Here is a 23,055-nt window from a genome sequence, read left to right on the forward strand (position 1 = left end):
TGCCAAAAACAACACCTTCCAGACATTTTGAATGTACACTTATATAAAACAAAAGATGCAAGAAACAAAAAACCTTTAGTAAACATGGTCACCTTTTATTTTAAAATATAAAGTTATTAAAAATACAGCTTGGGACATTTCAGGTACATGATTAGTGGAAGGCTCAGCATTTGTTCAGTCCTGGGGCTTTTCAGAGCAGAAAACTACTGAAAAAATAAAGTTCACTATTCAGTTTGTGTGCTTTTGGTCCCACAACATTATTTTTAAAGGTAGGATTTTTCAAATTCTATTTTACTTTACAGTGATATTAATGATGCTGACATCTTCATATGGTTTGTCAGTTTTGGGATTTACTTTCACATTTGAGATTCTCTGAACAACTTCCATTCCTTTAGTTACTCGTCCAAATACACTGTGCTTGTTATCCAGCCAAGGCTGTTTAGGGGGTGGGAATGAAGGGAGGAGACAGAAAATTTTTGTTAAAATAGAAAGAACTGTAAGTTAAATAGTAAGACGGGAAGAGATTTAGTGCTAGAGTAAATGAACACAAAAGCATTTGTATATCAAGGTTATTAAATTTTAAGCTTTACACTTTAAAGCTTATTTATTGGAAATTATCCTAACAGGTATACAATGAAAGCATATAAAAGGGTCTAAAGATACACTGTTCAACAACTCATATGAAGCTAGTCATCTTTTATACATTAAATTCTTGATTTGTTTATACCTAAGCATTAATAAAATGCCCTACAAGGCAAAAATGCTAGCTATGCAATAATCTTAATTCATAGACATTCAATATTGAAAAATATTTCTAAATTAAATATCAATTTGCATAAATTCTATTCCAGCCTATTAAAAATAGGAAATCCAATGCTTTCACGTGCTTGAAACTCAGTTATGACAATACCTACTTTTACCACCACTAGAAAGTGGGTAAAATTTGTACTTGTGAGAAAGTAAGTCATATGTTCATACAATTTCCTTGCTAATACAGCTTCCTGCATACTATTACAGCCACCTCAACATCAGCTATTAAATTGTTTATAAATGCTCCTAAAACAGCTCATTAAAAACATGGCAAGACTAAAATAGTAAAATGATGGTGCATATGCAGATTGCTTCAAGGACATCCACAGTCTACAGCATTTTGAAGGAATTTGTGCGGTTTTTTTATTTTTTTTTAAAAGACTCGCATACCAAAGTTTCCTACTTCTAGTAATATAGTGAACTAAGTCACAAAGAGATTAAAGTATTCATGGAGAAATCTTGGAACCAAATCTTGACCCCTGCACAAAGCCAGAATGCAACAGGTCATGGGTAGTATCCATACCTGCTACCCCTCCCCTGTAGAAGTTTTAGCCAATCAGTGATAGGGGTATTTTTTATGAACTAAAATCCACAAGTTACCAGCAGAAGATTTAATTCCTGTTAATATAAAATTCCATCACTGGTCTACAATAAGATTTAAAATATATTCTGTGCCTTTTACTCAAATTCTCAAGTCAAAAGCCTTTCATAATCACAAGTTTAATCACTCTTTCTAAAGGTCATTTTTCAGTCAAATTTAAGCAATGTGCTTTTGTCACATCATTGCTCAATGCTTGTATTTTCACATGTGGTATACAATTCCAAAATAACTACATAAAATTAGTTGGACAGTGGCACCTCCTTTTCACTATAGAACTGGCAGAACTGCTTCTTTACACAGTACTATCATGAATGCTCTTCAAATCAGACCTTAAACTGGGTTTTAAATATTACTTACAGTTGGTACCACTGTTATGAAGAACTGGGAACCATTGGTATTTGATCCTGCATTAGCCATACTAAGTGTGTAGGGTCTGTCATGTCGTAAAGTTGAATGAAACTCATCTTCAAATTCTCCTCCCCAGATGCTTTCACCTCCCATTCCTGTACCAGTTGGATCACCAGTTTGAATCATAAAACCCTGCATAGGAATTAAACACCATCACATCTTGCTGTAGAACATACACATCTACAAGGGTGGGAAATTCCAGACAAGATTTGTTTTTAAAGCTGACAGAACAAAATCCAGAGTGCCCCAAATAGTTTGATTTTTTTAAAAAGTGATTTCCAGCTCATCATCAGAGTAAGATCCTCTAATGTATCTTGTTGGCAACATTACACATGAGCATATAGGGGTTATGTATTTGTAACTTTGTACCTTCTGCAAAAATGTTCAGTTTTATCAACTTAATTTTCTATCCCATACTGCAGAAGTTTAAAGCTTTCCAAGGTGTCCATTCGTATAGAAAGCCCAAACGGGCCAGCTTTGAGTTCTTGGTGATGTCTCATCAGCCTGTTGCATGCCACAGCTAGTGGAACGGGAGGAGCACCTGGGATGCCTCTTGGCCTTTCACTTGCACTGTCTAGCCCCTTATATTTTTTTTCTTTGCTTTTCTTCTATTCTTTGGAAGGAGGGTTTCCCCCTCCAAAGTAGAGATTGGTCCCTCTTCCTAGGTAATGTTGTCTTTTGGCCCTTTGTCTGCAGGGAGGGATCAAGCACCTGCTTCTCATTGTCCAATATATGTATAATTAGAAAGTTAACACAAGAGAACATCCCAGAGGGAACCCAGATCCTCTTCTTGGGAGGAAGTGTCAGCAAGAATGCCAGAGTCCTTGGTAAGATACTATTTTTTGACAGCTTTTCTTCGAGGACAAGGGCTGGGGAAGTTTAGAATGTTCTCTCGAAAAACTCTGAATGGTTGAAGACAGACTTCCCTGCTGGATTTCAAATGGTGAAGAGGTGTGATCTGCCCTTGCAAAGAGTCTCAGGGGGTGGGGGGGGGAAGAAACAGAAGGAAAAGAAATGTCCAGACTCTGAACCCATTCTCCAGTTAGAGCAAGTATTAAAAGTCTGGGAGCAATTGTGGCAGAGCTTCCTTTTTGTGGCTCCTGAGAGTGTTTCCTCACAGTCAAAGCATCTCTTGGCCTTCAGTTTGCTCTTTTGTGCCAACTCCACCATGTTGGAAATAAAGGTGAGAAGGTTGGGAGTGGTCACATTCAGGGAATGATCCCTGAAAATATTTCATCCTTTACAAGAAAAATGGCTGGGTAACCCTGGAGCCTCCATGGACAAGCCAGAGCTTCTGTATTTGCAGGGAAAGTGAAGCAGTCCAAATGATTTAGACTAGGGGACAGATCAAGATCCAGAAAAAAAAGTTTCTCTTGCAAAATCTTCTTGGTACATCCTAGTTCACAAAAGACCTCAATGTGTCATCACAAATATCTGTAGTCTCACTGCAACTTACTTCTATTTATGTCACATAATGATGCATTCTGCAATATGATCAGTGAACCAAGCATAATCAAGACTTCACAGAGGGTTTGTTTCCTTGTTTTGTTTCATTTTTGTCTTGGTTAGCAAGAACATTCAGTATAGTAACCTGCACTTAACTCAACATCTCATTTTTCAGATTTGCTCAGCAGTTTACTGGCAGGACTACTACTTTTAAACTGAACCATAACCTTACTAAATCATAAAACTCTTCAAAATCTAACAGTTTCCTGTAAAGGCTGAAGGGTTTTATGAAACAATTCCAAAAAAGGCAATTTAACTGATTTAAGTATAATAATTCAGCATGCTTAACTATAACAGAAAAAAGCAATATAAATTATGTATTCAGAACTAGCACAAAAGTCAGGCTCTATATTTTGTGTCATACAAACCAACAGGAAAAGTCTTCTGTAAATTACCTTGATAATACGGTGAAATGTGTGCCCATTGTAGTAACCATTCCTGCTGTGTACACAGAAATTCTCCACTGTTTTGGGGCACCTGGAGTTGCATAACAAATTTAAGGCAAGATTCAATAATACTTATTGTATTGCAATAGTGCCCTATAGGCGCCACCTGAGATTGGGGACCCATTGTACTAGGCACTACACAAACAGATAATAAAAAAGTCCCTGCCCCAATAATTTATAAGCTAAACAGGTAACAGACAAGAAGCAGGAAAGGTAGATAGGTGCAATGACTTGCACACAGTCATACAGCTGGTCAACAGCAGGTCCAGAAAAAAAAGCCAATTTTCTCAAACCCTAGTCCAGTGCCCTAACCACTAGACAGTATTTTCTCCTAACATTTACATACCGTAGATCAGGGGTTTTCAACCTTTTTTTAGAAACTGTACCCCTACGGTCTCAAGGTTTCACCTGAAGTACCCCTTCATGGTGGTTCCCTCCCCCCCCCCGGCTTCAGTGGCATACCCTGGGTCTCCGGCACCTGGGGTCCAAGCCTACGTTTGTGGCCCCGCCAGGCCTCATGCGCCTCCCCTTCCCATGCAGGGTAGGAGGGGTCCCCCTGGCTCTCACAAGATGGTGCCGCTGCCCAGCTGCCCCGGGGGAGGGTCTGTACCTGTGGGGGTGGGGATATCGCTTACCTCCTCCTGCATAGGGTGGTAGAAACCCCAACACCCCTGTCACACGGAGCCCGGCTCTCCTGCTCTAGCCCTGCAGCCCAGTGCCAGCTCGGATGGGGCGGCCTCACCCCACAGCCTGGGGGGGAGGGCCTGCCAGGCTGGCCCGTCACAACATGCAGCAGGGATTGGGGGGGGGGGGGAAGGAGCAGGGGCGCAGGAGGCTCCCAGCTGTGCGCAGGCCAGTGCCAAATTGGTGCCCCCAGCAGGCTGGTGCCCAGGGGCCTGACCTCCCTCAGTATGCAGCTGCCCACCTCCCACCCAGTCCGACATGCAGTCGGGAAGTAGGCTGCAGCTGCCCGCCTCCCGCTAGGTCTGGAGCAGGGCCCCCCAAAGCGCAGAGCCCAGGGCAGTTGCCCCGGTCCTCTTTCGTACCCCCTATGATACTCTGAAGTACAGCCAGGGTTAGGCAAACCTCCGGTTGAAAACCTCTGCCATAGATAAAGTTACCAAGTGTTAACACACTGGAACCAATGTTCACAACAGCAGTAGTATGTAACTCACAAGCAGAAAAATAAATTAGCATCCCTTTATTTACCAAGGCAATTCTGTCAAACTGTAGCCTGCAGCATGAGTGGGTATGGCAAGTATTCAATACCATCTAATAGAAATAAGGAACTTGAGGATTAAGTGCACTAGTGCTAAAGGAAACTTCTTGATCAGCAAGTACTACACAGTTACCCTTTCTTTAAAACAAACTGCTGATTGTCAACATACAAATACTGTTGGATCACAGAGGGACTAGATTGCACATTACTGCTAATTATTATTACTGCGAATAGAATAAAAAAACCTTCATGGCTTGAACTTTACCGAGACAAAATTGTTACCAGAGTTACAGTACCTGATAGCACTGCACAATCTACACAAAAACTTGGTTGTAAAGCTGTTAGGGTTGCTACACATATACAAACATACCTGACGCAAAGCCACAAAAACATGAAAAGTTAAGCCACTTAACTATATATACCTGGCTTATCCACACAACTTACCATTAATCACAACTACTGTATACTACAAACCATGCACTCCAAACCTTAACTCTGTCCTCTTCAACAAACCCTTTACCAAACTACACATTTCTAGAACTATTAGTTGTGGATATTTGGTGTGGTAGTGTGTTGTATAGGGAGAGGGGGCTTGGTGAAAGGAGTGATAGAAAAGTTCTTTATATTAATTTCCTAGGGATTTTTAATGCTTAAGTGGGCTTGAAAAGTTGAAAAGGAGAAGACATTGTTGGGGTACGGAAGTACAGATGCTGACAGAAAAGATTTTATCCATCAACGGTTGTACACAGAATCCTTCTCGGTTGTGTGTCAGCAGTTAGACATAAATGGCATAAAGTTTATGCACATTTACACATAATATTTTCTCCAATGTAGAATAAAATTTTGACAGAGAAGGGTAGCTCTCCAGAGAGGTTTCAGGTGTGCAATAGCACAAAATTTATCCACAAAGCAACTCCTTGGGGAGTTGCAGGATGCATCATCCTTCTGACATTGAGAGCTGCTGCCAGATCTATCTCCTGCTGCCAACCACATGTTCTTTTCTCCTTTCTCTAGACTACATGAAATGGAATGGCTCTGCTATCTCTATAGTAACATGGAACTTGATAAAACAGTGCTTTAATCACACCAGTTGCTGGGGGAGAATCAGAGAAAGAACACAAGGCAAAAAGAGCAAAATCCATAAATCAGAAAATAAAAAATAAAACAAGAACATAAAAGACAGGAAAAATAGTAGATGAAACTTGACAACTGAGTCAGGCATGAGATATAAACAGACATGGGGATTACAGGTTCTAGTTTGTCATAAGGAATACTCCAACAACAACAAACATTGAAAACCACAGTCCTAGCTGCTGCTTTAAGCTATATTTTGCCCTAGTGTATTTGGCACTTGCCAAATTAGACAGTAACATCCCAGCAGCTTGATTTATGTAATTAATTAAGCAAATATGTGAGTAATCATAATATGTCATAAGGGTCCCTGGGTGGAGGAGGGGAAAATCAAACTACAAACAGTCCCCCAGCTCTGGTAACAGACAACAAACAACCTTAAAGAAAGGAGCAATAAAAGCAAAACTATATTTTAAAAAAGGTACCAAATACATACTCAACAGGGAAGAGCTTCACATGAATATCTCCCATGCTTGTGTGGATAATGGCACTCTCAGAAACCCTTTTGGGACCTTCAGCTTGAGTGGCTGCCATGACCTCTTCTTTAGATGGTTTCTCATTAAATACATCTCTGTCAGAATCTGCACTCTTTGTATCTTCTGGTTCACGTTTAGTAAACTGAAAAACAAAAGACAAAAGGTTGCTATCTCTTATTTTTTTCTTATTCAGATACCCTAGAGAGCTTCTCAGCTAAAAATCAGTTAGAAAGATCATATCATAAAAGTCTCTCTTCCTGCATTTCAGTATCTGTGAAATAAAGAGACACAGATGGCTCTTCCATCTGCATATTAAAGGGTCGCAATTTCCAGTATAGATATTTGGAAATCCAAGTAATCCTTTGTGATCTCTCCCCCCTCACCTTCCCTGCTGCTTTTAACCTTTTTTTTTTTTTTAAACAAGGGAAGAATATAAAATGTGTACAGGTGGAGTACACTCATGATCAGGCAGTGCCCCTTCTGCTGGGATCAGGCAGAACTGGAAGCCTCTCTTGGTTTTATTACACGAGCATAATAAGTACTCTTATTCTGTCTTCATACTGATAAAATGCTATAGAAAGATATTGGCTTTAACTCAAAGAACAGTTTTCATCCACAGCAATGTGATCTCTAAGACCAGTCCTCAAAAGGCAGAAGACAAAACTCGCTATAGAAGATACATAAAAGTCAAACAGAGAAGCGTCAGCATACAGCACCAAGTGTGTACATTATAAAATCTCAGATGGCAATTACAGTCCCTGAAATACACTACATTTTTTGTGTTTGATGAATACACAGGTTCCAGATCCTGTCAAACTTTCCTTCCTTGTCTGTACTTTTGAAAGTGATGTGTTCAGTTAATAAAATTGCCTTCTGACACTTTAGAGTATGCACACTTGATGCAGTATGGTAACAATCAAGGTTAAGTGCAAGAACTAGTTAGGCAAGTGACAGTCTGAGATTTTTGCAACAACTGTCTCTGTTACTTGTCTATACAGTGCTTAACACATGAGTCCTGATCCTTCATTGGGGTTCCCAGGCACTATAAAATAATTACATAGCTATATTTATATATAGTTTTTTAAAAAAATATCCTAACCATAGTTGAGGTTTATAACTGCGAAACACAGGAACTAAACTTTACTAAGAGGTAAAGGAGACCAAGATCCACAATTTGCATGAGTAACTCAGTAAAAACTGAAGGACCATAAAGCCACTCAGATAAATTCAAGCTAAAAATTCTGAAATGTTGTAATTTAAGGAGACTTGTCTGGGAAAGTTGTTTCACTGCCAAAATTCTTCAAGACAAAAAGCATTAAAAAGTATGGAAGAAGAGAAGAGGTTTAAAAAACAAATACAACACACAAAATAGATGAATCCAAGATTTAAGTTAATCCAACAGAAACCATACACACCATGTAAAACCTGTTCTTTTTGAAAGATGTGCAGACTATTGTTGGATCTGCCTGGATATTCTGGAGAACAGGGTTTTCAGATGCTTTCATCTCTATAGTGGTTGCAGCACGATGTTTCTTTGCTACGCCTTGGAACAAAGCCAGCTGCATCACCCTGATATTTTCCTGTTTGCCTAAGATACGAACACACCTATAGTACATGGTGTTTAAAAACAAACAAGAAAAAAAATTTAAAAAGTAGTATGACTATTCTTAAATTTTCATGTCATACAGCCTCTCCCCTCCAGCCATAACTAGACACTTAGAAGAATTCAAGAAGTGCTGTATCTTATCTTCTCAAATATATATTTATATGTATATTATGGGGGGGGAGAGGCTATTACGGGCTTATTTACAATGCTTTCTCTTTTCAAAACTATTAAACTCACTTCTCAGTCTCTCCTACCCTACAAATCCCAAATCCATTTATCCTAATTTATTCTACAGCGCTGAACTGTAAACAAAACTTTCTATTAGCATATCTAACTGTATTTACTTTTTATTAGCCAGAAATGGACTGTCTGTACAAAATACTTATTCCAATGATTATTATGCATATCTGCTCTCATTTTACCCAATTTTAAGCTACAGAATTCAATATTTGGTATATGACCATTTTTTTTCAGCCTAATTTAAACCAATGACCAATAACCGCCCCCAATAAATAGTAAGATCTACTAATATGCAAATATTAAAAAATTCACTGAAATGAGACTTTTTGAGACTAACCATTATATGTATGTGCATAAACACAGATAAAATAAGACTTACCGGTTAGTTTCTACATTTATGACCTTAATACCCAGCATTGTTCCATAGAGCACAAAGTGTCCAGTTTCATCAAAAATTATATTAATTAACCTGACTGCATCCACCTTCTCCAACTCACGCTCAACAGCCATACGTCGGCCAAATTCCATGTCTGGTAGCTGTTGTCTCATCTGTTGCAGCTCAGTAAACATCTACAGAAACAAGACAATCACCAATGGTATAAATCAGTGTATCCCAACTTGTGGCTCACGGGTCAAAAGTGGCCCGCCGAGTCTTTCAAAGTGGCCCACTGCTTCCCTCCTGCTGCCTGCAGAAGGACCCAGGCAGAGCATTGCCACGGGGCTACAAAACTGGTGCAGGCTCCTTGCTGCAGCCAAAGGGACTCCCCTCCTTCTGGCTGTAGCAGGGAGCATGGCAAAGCGCTCCTCCTGGGTCCATGGGCGCTGGGGTCCTGTTGGAGCCAGAGGGAGAGAAGCACTGATCTCCTGTCTCCCTGGCTGCAGAATGGAACCGCTGCCTAAAAACTTAGGTGAAGCGCATGGGGCTACTGGACATGTGCGGTTTCCCTGCTGCAGCCAGGAGGACGAGAGATCAGTGAGGAGGCAGCCTCCTCGCTGAACTCCTTCTGTTTGGCTGCAGTGGGGGAAGAGGAGGCTGCTGGTGGAGCAGCCGGGAGCCACCATACTTATGGAGGAGGCACTAAATATCAGTGCCTTTCGGTTTGGCAAGCCACCCACCACAACTTAGCTGCCAGGCCATGTGCTTCAGTGTCTAGTGACAGTCACTCATATACACTAGAGGTTTGTCTGTGAGAGTGTCTGTGAGTAATTTGTAGGTGTAAAATAATGAATGTAAAAATAAGCACAGTAGCACCAAAATGTTTACTTTAAATATGTAGTGATTTGTAATCCTTAATGATGTATACATCAATACATTTTTTATGAGCTGATAAGACCGGTGGCCCTTCAGGATTGTAAAAATGTTATTTGTGGCCCTCAAGCGAAAAAGGTTGGGAACCACTGGTATAAATTTACAATAATGCTGTGATATAGCAAAGCATTCACGCACATGTTTAACTTTAACTTCAGTAGGACTATTCAACTACTCACAAGCTTAAATAAATGTTTGAGTGAATCATTCAAATATTTCCTCTAGCTAAAGCAGGAACTGAAATATACATAATTAGAATTACTTTTCTTTTGATTACCAAAGACATGAGTTGTAGTTAGCATCCAAGACCATAGGAAAAGAAAAAAAAGTTTGCTCTAACAAAGCAATCTTTAAAAGGGTTAGATATTTTCCCTTACATTTTTTTTCCTGATTTTAATTAAAGCAGACATTTTTTTCAAATGCTTTCTACGAAATTGGCAGTCTAGTTGCACAAAAATTATGAAATTTCCTAAATGATAAACAGCAATTAAATTTCAAAGTATACTTAGCACAGATCACCATGTACGTGTTAGAGATCCTAGACGCATAAGATTAAAAAATGTTAATACAGAAAAAACCTTCTTTGTAAGATACGGTAAGCAATACAATCCATCTTTATAGAAACTAGTGATAATGCAGGTAAATGTACTGATAAGTAAATTAATATACAAAAAAGAATAGACGTCAGAAGATAGAAGCAATACTGAAACTCACACTAAGGGATTCATCAAAGACTCTCATAAGCTTTCCAGTCAAGAATCTGAATATTCTAACTTTTCTATCGGATCCAATAGTGGCCATTTTCTTGCCATCAGGTGAGAAACATATACTGGATGGGAAAGCTTTACATTTAGCAAATTCATATAAATCTGTGTCTGTTTTATACTCCCAGTTAACATTTTTGGGGAATTTATATTCATGACGAGGGCCAGTCCAGTATTCAATCATTCCAGACTTGTCAGAAGATACTACTACTTTGTAGGTGGGGTTCAGCCGTATCTGAGTAAGAGAGGACGTATGGAGTTTATCAAAAACATGAAGTGGCTGGTTATTTCCTCGACCATCATATATGAATATCTTTCCTGTGCTCTTCTCAGAAGATGCAACAGAAGATATGGCATCTCCAGGGCAGTACACCCATTCACACTGGCCAGGGTAATAGCTGAAACAGAAAGTGGGAGGGAGGGAAAAATAAGCAGGCCTTGTTTTACCTAGATAGATATGCATAACAATTTGCTAGACAGACAAGATGGGCGACGGAATATATTTTATTGGTCCTATCTCCAGTGTCTCTAATATTCTGGGACCAACATGGCTACAACAATACTGCAAATAACAATTTGCTACACATTCTTCTAATGACTAGATTTCTGTTCAGTATTATTTTTTATATTATACAGTAATTTGATAGTCCAGGACATACACAGCAAGTTACCTCCTTGACTTTTTTAAGTCAACCGGACTATCTATTTGAAATCAAATGGCAGAGGCAAATTTTGGGATAGAATTGTTATTTACTAGCTTTGATGATACTGTATGTAGTCTACAAAAATTCAGTGGTGTGTTACCAAAGGAAAGTTCCTTTTGGTAGTCTACCCCATTACTGTCCAGGTGGACCATTTACCCAATCTCTATTCTTCAACATTGCTTCACAAAGCAGTTGACAAGAAGATAGGGTAGAGAAGGTGAGTGGGGGAAAAAGAAAAAGGGCTGTGGATCCACTACAATATCTAATGTGGGAAATCTATTACCACTAAACTTTCATGGCTCAATGGCATTTCTTCTCTGTCCTGAAACTGATAGTTTAGATGCAGATTCTGATGCAACTGAAGACAGAGGCAGTTTTGCCATCAAATTCAACAGGAGCAGAAGCAGGTTCTGCAATAAATCACCAGGACTGTATTACAGATTGATTGATTCATAAAAAGATCAATAGATTATAAACTGCAATAAAGCACCAGGACCAGACTATATTCATCAAGAATTCTGAAGGAATTTAAAATGAAATGGTTTAGCTACTGACAAAGACATATACTCGATAATTAAAATGAACCAGAGGACTGGAGAATAGCCAATGTTATGCTTAACTTTAAAAAGGGTGCTAACAGAGATCCTGGGACTCAGACCAGTAAGCCTTATTCAGTATCAGGAAAGCTAGCTGAAACAATACTAAAACAAAACCCAACATTATATAATACAAAGAAACCAGTATACCCTCTGGGGGAAAATTGTACTAGTTAGAATTATTTGACAAATCAACAACCAGATACCTCAGAACTCATAGATACAATTATTTTGGACTTTCAGATACTTTTGGTAAAAAGCCTCAAAAAAGAGGCTATTAAGGAAACTAAGTAGTTGTGGCACGAAAGGCAAAATTCTGTCACAGATTAAAAGATGATTAAGAGGCAAAAAAACAAATGAAGAGTTATCACAATGGCAGAACAGAGGCCAAACTATGATCAGCTTTCCAGTTAAAAACAGTAGCTTCTGCCCTAACTGGGTTGACTTAAAAACCGGTTGTAAGTGCACTGTTAAATAGTGAAGTAAATAGTAAAAGGTACAGCAAACTGAGAATAGGATTTAAAAAAACAATCACCCCCAATAGAAACACTATTAATTTCAGCTATCACAGTAATAAATGTGGTACAAAATGCCTATATAGATAATGATACTTTCAGAATGAGAAATGACTACTATCATGTATCTTGTCATACACCACGACACACACCCTTGCATGTCAGATGCATGTCATACTGAAAAATATTGAAACTTTGCCTGCAGACTTTTTACAGCAGGAGATTAGAGCCACATATATTTTACATACATCAAGAAATCTCTAAACTGCTGGGCACATTTCTAATACCACACACTCCCTTAATGTAGTTAAATTACGGCTGACTAGAAAAAAAATTTTTTTTACGTAAAAGGATCAAACAAAATTTTGTTTAATTGACTCTTGTTCAAAATACTCAAAACACTTTTAAATCACCGAAAATATTTTTACAGAATTACATGACTTACCCAAGTTTCAGCATGTTGATCATATCAAAGTTCACTACATCAAACACCTTCATTGCTTTGTCATCCCCAACAGAACAGAATAATGCCCCTTCTGAACTAACTGCAATACTCTCAATGACTCCTGTTACAATAAACCCAATAAAATATTAAAACATGGAAAAGACAGATACTTTTCATGTTTTGGTTTGAAAGTTGTATTTGTCACTTAAAAGGAGGAGGGATCCAACTATCTGAGAACATTGTACAGCCTGCAATTGTTGTGTATATTATCTGTATTTTAAAACTGTAATACAGAATTAAAAAAAAAAGTTCTACATTGCACTGTTCATATGTGCATTGTCTTGGAATAGTTAGCCACTGTACAGAGAATTAGTGAGCCAATATAAAATTGCTTATTTTTTAATTGCTCCACTAATCCCACTTAAGAAAATAATGTGCTGGTTTTTTGGCTCAGAAAGGATCAAATTTTGTATGTGTAATCATACTTGTTGATGTCAATGGTAACAAAATTTTAGGAGGAATCAATTTTTTTTTAAAGCTGATTGGCAAATCTAATTAAAAATAGCAATTTACAAGTTTTTCTGTTATCATGAAGAATCAATATCAAGTTCTAAAAATAGAAATGAAGCATAGAAAATTATAAAATAAATTGTTAAGACTCCTGTGAACAATACACCTAAAAAACATTAAAGTTTATTTCCACAGTGAGTCCTTGTGTCTCAGAATCTTATGTCATTATGGACTAGGACCAGATTCTCCAGCTTTGGAGAACACCTGATGAAATAAATATTTAACTTCTACTAGATATTACAAGTGGAATATACACAGTAGAGTTAAAGAAAAATTGTGTTCTATTAAAAAACAGATCAAATACAGGATAATTTCTTACCTAAATGGCTACGAAAATGTTTAACAAATTCAATTCCTTCTTCTACTTTCTTCCAGAATTTGACATGTCCATCATTGCTGGCAGTTATGATAAAATCTGTCCTGCAAAGATAAACATATCAATTGAAACTTGACATTAAACACTAGAGGGTGGAAGGGAACAATCAATAATGGTGCACAAGATACATTTACTAGTACAGCATAGCTATTGAGATGCATATGCATTCCCCCCCGCCTTTTCCTCACTCAAAAAAGTACAACAAAAACACGTAATGTATTTGCAACTAATGGGTAATGGCTAGTATCAAGACCTTTCATATCAGTACAATATCCTTTATATCTCACTGTAAAGCAATTTAAACAATCTGCCATGACAGTCTGTGAAAGTGTGTAGTATCAGTTCAATCTCAGTATTAATCCTTAAAAAACAAGATATTACCTTCCCACACTCTGACTTGATTTGTAAAGGGCCTATACCAACTAAAACAAAAAACAAAACAAAAACTGACTAGATTTCAAATTTGTGTCTCTTTAATGAAACCTAACCTATTTGAATTAGCTCTGAAGAATTTAAAAATCCCACCTCCAAAATCATCAAGTTCCATTAGAAAAGTTTCTATTAAAAAAACTTCCTATCATATACACATATAAATTTTGGGTCTGAAAGACATTACAAAAAACAAAAGACTCACTTAGTACACACTACATGTGTAATGACATCTCTGTGCATGTAACTGCGTTCATACATTGAAGCACTTGGAAGATTTTCAAGGTAGACATGTTCAAATTCAAGAACTGAACAAAATAAGAGAAAAGCAGGAATTATATCCTTTTCATAAACACTAAATTCCATCTTCTGCTATTATTATTATTTATACTTAATTAGTTTATCTGCTTTAGTTTTAGTCAAGAAGGTAAGATATCAAGGCATCATGCTAATATGATGAGATTTCTACCACTATTTTGAACCTGCATCTCCCAACTGCTGGCATGCTAGAAGCATCTAATCTCTTATTTCATTAATATTTAAATAAGCACACCCTTTTAAACAATCACATCTCAGCTTTCTGAAGTGATAAAAACAATAATAATGCCAAAGGCTCAAAGTCTGTCCATAGATGCCTTGTCTCCCTCCTTCCACCCCCCTCCCTAGTGAAGTTAACTTGAGCATCCAAGGTCAGAATTTGGTACATTATTTCTCTTAAAGGAAGCTTTCACAAAGCAGACTTGACATCAGAGTATCTATAGAAAAAAATCCTTTTGTTAGCAAATACCTATAATTTTCAGAATTTTGGGGACACGTGTCTCTAAATAAAAGATTTTGGCCTCATAACCTGGTATCTCTTTTGGCTTGATCCCACCATAAGCAAATAATTAAATGTTTAGATACATCTCAGGTTGAGGTATCATAATTTATTCCAAGAAGAAAGATAATTAGTCATGACACACTTCTTGATATTCATCATAAAAATATTCATGTTAGCCACATATAGATTTAGGATCACATGATTATACCCCAAGAGGAAGAACTTTACGATAAAAGCAGTGGCATTCAATCTATAAATGATTTTACAACACTGATTCTCTAGGATTTGCTCAACTTCCACTTGTGGCTCTAACCAGTTGCTTACAGACAACAACAGTATCTTGGTAAACCACCCCCCTGGTGGGTGAAAGCATAGCCAGTTGTTGACGCTACCAGAGAACTTTTCCTGTCTGATGACCCAAACATGGTAAAGACAGAAGACAAGATGAATGTTTAAAGTGTAGCATTTAGATGTTAAGCTCCTTTGAATAGAGAGGATGTAAAGCAACTACAAAATTTTGTGCAGTATATAATCGATGATGGCAGGCAGAATTAAGTGCTTTGCAGTAAAATGAGAGCATAAGGCTCCTTTGGCTAGCTGCTACAACTTTGTTATTTTGATCTCTGTGCCTGTAGGAGTGGTGAAAAAGCTCACCATTAGAAGTAAAATTCACGGCAAGCCCCTTTTACTTAATAAATCTTGTGACAAGGTTAAAAACCTGTAAAAATGAGCAAAGGATGAAGCAGTAGGTGTTTAATGTACAGCAGAGGTTAAAAAGACAAACAAAAATTTGGGATGCACAAGGAATGGGATGGAAAAATACTGTAAATACAATACTATTCTATAAATCAACAGTACATCCTCATCTGGATGAATGTATCTGGTTCTAACCCACACTACCTTAAAAATATTAAAGTATATAGCAGAAATAGGGAGGTTCAGAGACTAGCCAAGAAAATTATCTGAGGCAGGAAAAACTTCAATAGAAATTGAAAAGACTGTTTAGTTTAGAAAGAATACAAATAAGAAGGGACATGGTAAAGATATACACTCATGAATGATACACAGAAGGTAAGTCAGGCACTTATATTTTCTTGAGAGAAAAAACAAATGCATGTTCAATTAAATTAAAAGGCAGCAAATTTTTAAGAAAACCGACAAAAGTGTTGTTCCCTGGAATACACATACATCTTTGTAAGATTCAAAATAGATTGGAAATTATATGGATAATAAAAACATCCAGTCACATACTGTTAAGAAATAAAAGAAAAAATGTTTAGAAGGGACATAAATCCTTTAGCATCAGGGCATATGCCAATTTTTAAAGGAGGGTCTAGGAAGAAACTTCTTTATCAGCAGGTTATTCCACTTGTAGTTCCCTCTGAAGCATCTGGGACCAGCAACTGCCAGACACACTATCAAGCTAGCTAGACTACTGGTGTAATCAGATATGATAGTTGATATGTAGCACCATAAGAAGTAGTAACTTCAGATACCTATATAACTGGTGTATAGTCAAATCCATGTTTGTATTTTGGCAGAGTCCATGATGAAGATGTCAATCAGGCAACTCTGTTCGAATTGCAGCTGATTGCCAGTAGGTGTCTATTTCTGAGATTTCAAGCTTTATAAAGAATCTATTCATCCAGGAGCTCTCCAAGAAGTGGGTCTATTGCTTTACCCTAGCCCTACAAATAAAATGTGATCTTCCTTGCCGTGAAGTTAAGTTTTACTTTTTGTGTGGAGTAGTAATGAATTTTCATAAGTGAAAGCATTTCAAATGGTAGACCTCAATCCTGCAAATGCTTATGCACATGCTTAACTTCGATACCAAGAACAGCAAGGTTACTTATGGTAGTAAAGTTAAGACTGCCTGTTTGCACAATCAGAGCCATAATGACTGACATCTTGTAGCATCTGTTGCTAGCTCTCTTTCTAAGACTAAGAGAAGGATGAGAAATTTGGACCAAGGAAAAGTTTCAAGTTCTTGTGCTATACAACCTTCAAAACAAGTAAGGTAACACCGCATCTTAAATGTTTGTCTTTGTTGCTCTCCCTTTAGCAAAACTCAATCACATACTGCTCTTAACCAATTAGTCTACACTTAAAGACAGTAGACTTTATAACACTAGCATAAAAATTCACCAGTTGGGGCACAACGTTTTCCCGATTACCTTTTATAACAACAAAAACAAAGGTATTTACTGCTTTTCAAGAGAAAGAGGAAACTACTCTTCATGGGCACATGGGATCGCGCAAGAGGCTGGATCACAGATACGTTTGGGGTCATTTTTGACTCTGTCCCCTGCTCACAACTGCCAGCAGTACGAATGTATCGCAGGCGTTTACCATCGCTCCGCCACCCCAGCACCCTACCCGCCCGGAACGCCACGCCAGAGCCGGAGTCCCCCACCCCACCGTGTCCCAACCCCACTACACGGCGCTGCCAGGACACGGCTCGGCTACCCGCTTTACCTCTCCTCTTTTTGGCCTGCGCAGCCTCCCCCGGAAGGGGGCCGACCCAGCGCTCTTCATCCTCCTGCTCCTCATCTCCAGCCTCAACTACGGCGACTGCTGCTGCCTCGAGCTTCCTTCCCTTGCGCTCCGAGTCCGCGGAAGCCATGTTAGTGTGCGTCACTGGCCTGCGACACATCCCAGTCTCCGGCCTGGCCCGCACTTGGGCGCCCGGAAGTGAAGGCGATAGTGGCGGTGGGGAGCGCTTCTTACTGCGTCAGCCGGAGGCAACCAATAAGAGACTAGCGCGCGCAACTTGAGGAGCGTTGGAAGGAACTCACTCGGGTCCGGGACAGGTAGCTTCGCCGTCGTGAGCTCACTATGGTAATGGACTGCTCCTCACCCTCAGGGCTCTGCCAGTCCCGAGTGACTGCGCCTCCGCTGCCCCCGGCGGCGGAGGGACAGGCTGTAAGGAGTCCCCCTTATCGCCGCAGGCGGGGGCCTCTCTTCGAGAGACTAGAGTCGGTAACCGCTCGCCAGCCTTGCTGTGAGGTCGGGGCCTGCTGCCCCCAGGCTGGGCCCCTCGTTATGTGGCTCCCTCCCCACTGCCCTGCGTCGCTTGGGCTAATGCCCTGGGGCTGCTTAGACGGCTTTGGAGCTGTCGAGGCGATGCCTCGGATACCGCTGCCCGTCTCTGTCCCCCAGCACCAGTTTGTGTGTGTGTGTGTGTGTGTGTGTGTGTGTGTGTGTGTGTCAAGTGCAGCTGCCGGGGGGGGGTGGGCAACGGGCACGCGCTTGCTCTTCTTAAGTCCGTGCAAAGCAAACACCCCCGGCCTTGGTTAATATAAGCTCCGTCCAAAGGCTTCCACTCAGTAAATTGCATGAGGACTAAGCTTTTCTGTCTTGTGTCACAAAGGGTTGGGTGCCTAGTTTTCCAAAACACGAATTGCAGGCCCCCACTTTATCCAGTAATGCTAGGTGCATGTATTTATTTCATAAGTGGAAATCCAGCCACTGGGATCCCTGCTTCCTTATCCAAAATCCAGCATGAACCCCTGGTGTAAGCAATGAAAAAATATGGATTTTTCCAGATCCTGATTTAGTTTCAGCACCTTTCTGCAGCTTCTGATTCATGTGTGTTTTTCCCACAAGCTCTGTGCTCTATAGAAAAAAACTATCCTCATAGTCTCTTTTTAGGGTCCAATATCTTTCAGGTTTTTATTGGCTATTAACTAAGAAACCAACATTTATCATGTTCCCTATTTTAGACAGCACAGTAAAGCTGACAAAGGAGACGAAACATTTAAAAGTCAAATTCTCCATTGGCTTCAGATACTGCTATATTCCAACAAGCGAATATAAGTATATCCCTTATCTCCATATACAAGCCCAGTTAAAGCAAGCAGTCTTTGTGAAGGGGAGAGAATTTTGGTGGCATCTGAATAGAGGTTGAAAAGGCAAACTTCTGTCTCATAGGCACATAGGAATTGCCATATGGATCAGCCCACTGGTCTTTCTACTCCAGAATCCTGTCTCTGACATTTAACAAAACCAGCTATGGTTCTTACTGGGGGGGCTGTGAGACATTTCAGGGCTCCGCCAGTCCCTCTGGGTGAAGCCTGGAACCCCAAGCCCTGGCACCCCCTGCGGCTTTGAAACCAGGAGCTGTGGGACTAAAGCTGGGACAGAGAACTGGGATGCCCTGTGCGGCTGAAGCTGGGACAGAGAGCTCAGACTAATGGAGGCAGCTCTCCTTCAGACCCGCGTCAAGATTCACCCAGGAATTTTCACAACCCTCCACATCCAAACACCGTAAACTTAAAGCCATGAAACACTTCAAGTAAGGCTTCAAAAAAGACATCTGTGAGTCCCGAGGGCAAGCCCTGAACCAGTTGGAAAAGTTCCTTGGCATGTATGGTATAATTGGTACTGGTGGCACCAAAACTGTCCAAATGCAGTACCCAGAGCTTGCATGGTACTGTTCCAATGGAACACTTTGGTATGTTTATAGATCCGATGGGCACAGACAACAAAGCAACGTTACTGACTGGGAGAGATATGGACAGAGACCACACTTTGGGGAAGGCTCCCTCGGTATGGACAACAGCCTAGGTACAGTCAACGGTATACCAAACAATGTAGGAGCATTTAGCCCTGCCTACATCACCCATCAATACATCGCCACAAGTACCAATCCCCATGGCACCACAAGGGTTTAGATACTCAAAAGACTTTACAGTATGTGATATATCTGAGTCTCCGCTACTCAGTAGCGAGGGTCCTATACCAACTTTACCCCGAGCTCGAGAGCCTCCACTGGCATCATGTCATGCACCTCCATTCTCCAGTGGAGAGTCGGATAGTGAGCAGGAGGAGGTTGTCTTCCATTGCTCCTTCCATGCACCCTATAGTGCCCATTATCAACCTGGGTCTCCACAGCCATACTGTCCACGGGGTCCTCAGCCGCCCTGATATGGACAATCATGGTTCCAGCCACCAGGACCCTTCTCACCATCCCAATAGCCTTAGTGGGACCCGTGGGAGTTGGACATTCACCCAAACATCTAGCATGGCCCACCATGATCAACAAGGTGCCCTCCATCTGCCTCTGTATCTGGAGCCTCTGAACCTCCTGAGGAGGTAAGGGAGGAACAGAAGGCCGACCTTGATGAAGAGGTCACACCACAGACCAACATCTCATCCTCTTCACCAGCTGAGGCAGTGATGCCCCTTTACTGTCTCTAGCAGATGACTTTAAACGCTTTCAAGACCTAGCTAAGAGGGTGGCAGACACTCTGCAATTACCTCTAGAGAAAGTAAAAGAATCACACCATAAACTGATAGACATTTTGTATTCCTCTTCTTCATGCAGAGTACCCCTCCCCATGAACAAGGCTCACTTGGATCCACCAAGCTTACATAGCAGATACCTGCATTGGTTGCGCCAACCTATAAGCAAGCTGATAAAAGATGCTACATCCCAACCAAGGACACAATTTCTTTTCTCCTATTCACCCCCTAATTTGATCATTGTGGATGTGGTGAACTCCATAGGTCATCAACATCAGGCAAAATCCACCCCATATGATAAGGATTGGAGATAGGCTAATTCTTCTGCCACGCTTCAATTCTGCATAGAAAATTACCAAGCACTAACAGCAAACTGTGACTACTGCAATTATTCCAAACTCAGTCATTTATTTGGGCGATCATCAACTACAAAAGTATTCTCCAAGGACTTCTCCATGATGGTGGCTCATTTTCATTCACAGGGAATCATGGTCTACACGACTACTTCCTTAGAGCTCATTCCTTCAACAGAGCTCTGCAGGTTACCCACATGATTATGAACTTATTCAGAAACCTGGGGCTACAAATCAATGTCCAAAGATCAGTGTTAACCCCAGTACAGAGATTAGAATTCATAGGAGCTGATCTCAATTCTCTGCGAGTGAGAGCACTCCTCCCACAATACAGATTCCTCAGTCTATCCATGCTCATAGAGACAGTGCAAACCAGCCCTCAAATATTAGCCAGGCACTGCCTCAACTGCTGGGGCACATGGCTGTGGGCACATTTGTGATTGCTCATGCCAGACTTCGCATGAGATGTCTCCAGTCATGATTCAGCTCAGTTTACAGGCCAAACAGAGACTGTCTAGAGAACCTCCCTATTGGTACCATAGAGGTCAAACAGTCTTTCGACTGGTGGAAGGACCCAGCAAACATCTGCACGGGGATTCTGTTTACACAGCAACCCCTCCCTCCAGTCACTACTCACCACATATCGACAGCCTCATGACACAAGGCAAATGGTCACTCACAGAGGCGTATCTTCATATCAACCTCCTCGAACTCCGAACAGTCAGAAGTATCTATGCCCACTTCCCTCTGCTGATCAGAGATAAACACACAAGGGTCATGACAGACAACATAGCATGCCTATACTACATAGATTATCAGGGGGATGCCAGATTGCCACCTCTTTGAGTTGTAGCCCTAAAGCTATGGAACTGGTGCATTTCTTACAACGTTATGATATCAGTGGCCTACCTACCAGGAGTGCAGAACGTGACAGCAGTCAGTCTCAGCTGCAAGTTCCCACACACCCACAAATGGGAGATGAAATCAGTAGTATTCCAGAACATAATCAGAAAGTGGGGGACACAAAAAAAGAGTTGTTCGCCACTTACCTGAACAAGAAATGCCCACGCCACTGCTCCAGGGCAGGTACTGGACAGCACTCCTTAGGGGACCCTCTCCTCATCTCATGGAACAAGGGCCTTCTATATGCCTTTCCCCCATTTCCTCTATTGCTGAAAGTCTTGTTAAAAATAAAAACAGAGAGAGCAAACATACTGATTCCTCCCATCTGGCTGAGACAGATGTGGTATTCTTACTTTTCACAGCTGCCAATGTGTCCGCCAATCCCTCTCCAACCCACTCCATACCTCCTTTTTTTCCTTAATAGCTCCCTTTACACTGGTCATCTAGTGGACCTACCGATTTCTTCACAGGCTTCCTGCTTCTAATATACTTTAAAAATCTCTTGTTAGCTTTTACATTTTTAGTTATTTGCTCTTCAAACTTCAGTTTCCATATCTAATTTCTCCTCTTACCTAATACCAGCTGTAACTGACACTTTAGTTTATTGGCTTCACTAGAAGCAGATTTCTAAATTTTGAAGCACTTCTGTTTTTGGCTCAAATAGTCTCTCAAACATTTCCACTTAACCTTTCCTTCCTGGTTTCCTTTTTATTCAGCGATAACTTCTGAGACTCTATCCACTTCTAGGGATTACTTGCTTTACTTTTAGCTTTAAGGCCATTTTAACTTATTTTATTGAAATCTCCTTTTCCAAAGTTTAGTATTACTGTCATTTTGTTACTGTTACTCTACCTGCTTTTTGGATGTTGAAGGATTTTAGGAGTTTTGTTTCTGTTGCTAAATTTCCATACTGCCAAAAGTATTTAGATAAGCAGACACAGAATTCCCTGTTGCTCTGTAAGATTAGAAAAGATCTTAGCCAAGACAAAATATTTGTATTTCTCATATAGTCTGTTTTAAGATTGGTGTGTGAGTGTGTGTGTGTGGGAGGGGGTTGATTTTGTTTTTTATTATTATAATCTATATTGTTTTGGTCAGAAGCTGTTCTGTGTCCAAATCTGCTACTTAAGAACCTTGTTAATACACAGGAGATATGCATGCTAATCATTCTGAAGCTGTTTCCTTTACAGTACTGTAATAATCTATATCTGGAATTTAACAAAGGTATTGGGAGGCAACACCAGTTATCCTCTGTTTGTGGGAGAGGGTAGAAGAAACTACACGTCTCGATTTTTAATTGTTTGAAAGCTGCAGTGTTCTATTACTAGTTTGGGAATGGTCATAGCATCATAGAATATTAGAGTTGGAAGGGACCTCAGTGCTTCAGCACCCTCCTATAAAATTTTTTTTCCTAATATCCAACCTAGTCCTCTCCCACTGCAACTTGAGACCATTGCTCCTTGTTCTGTCATCTGTTACCATAGAGAACAGCCTAACTCCATCCTCCCTGGAACCCCCTTTCAGATAGTTAAAGGCTGCTATCAAATCCCCCCTCATTCTTTTCTTTTGCAGACTAAACAAGCT

General features: G+C 40.2%; 2 protein-coding genes and 1 long non-coding RNA gene across 3 annotated transcripts in view; 2 read left to right on the top strand and 1 right to left on the bottom strand.

Annotated features, from left to right (window-relative positions):
• Positions 1–71: 71 nt before the first annotated feature.
• On the bottom strand, positions 72–17,599 carry PPWD1 (peptidylprolyl isomerase domain and WD repeat containing 1). Its single transcript, XM_067568670.1, has 11 exons — positions 17,447–17,599; positions 14,357–14,459; positions 13,666–13,766; positions 12,777–12,897; positions 10,467–10,914; positions 8,823–9,013; positions 8,013–8,202; positions 6,558–6,739; positions 3,721–3,802; positions 1,769–1,951; positions 72–435 (listed from the first exon to the last, which is right to left on the bottom strand). Exons 1-11 carry the CDS (start codon positions 17,592–17,594, stop codon positions 292–294), a joined length of 1,893 nt encoding a protein of 630 aa, XP_067424771.1. The 5' UTR covers positions 17,595–17,599; the 3' UTR covers positions 72–291.
• A 121-nt stretch (positions 17,600–17,720) lies between these two features.
• CENPK (centromere protein K) overlaps positions 17,721–23,055 on the top strand; it is a 48,035-nt gene continuing 42,700 nt past the window's right edge. The window contains 1 exon segment of the mRNA XM_067568540.1: positions 17,721–17,809. Coding sequence (XP_067424641.1) covers positions 17,807–17,809 — 3 coding nt within the window. The 5' untranslated portion in view covers positions 17,721–17,806.
• On the top strand, positions 18,918–20,767 carry LOC137166696 (uncharacterized). The gene is made up of 2 exons (XR_010923765.1): positions 18,918–19,537; positions 20,298–20,767. It is a non-coding gene; the product is annotated as an uncharacterized lncRNA (long non-coding RNA).

Source organism: Emydura macquarii, unplaced genomic scaffold (assembly GCF_026122565.2).
Source record: "Emydura macquarii macquarii isolate MOO-44397 ecotype Brisbane River unplaced genomic scaffold, CSIRO-AGI_Emac_v2 contig_2897, whole genome shotgun sequence".
NCBI classification, from domain to species: domain Eukaryota; kingdom Metazoa; phylum Chordata; order Testudines; family Chelidae; genus Emydura; species Emydura macquarii.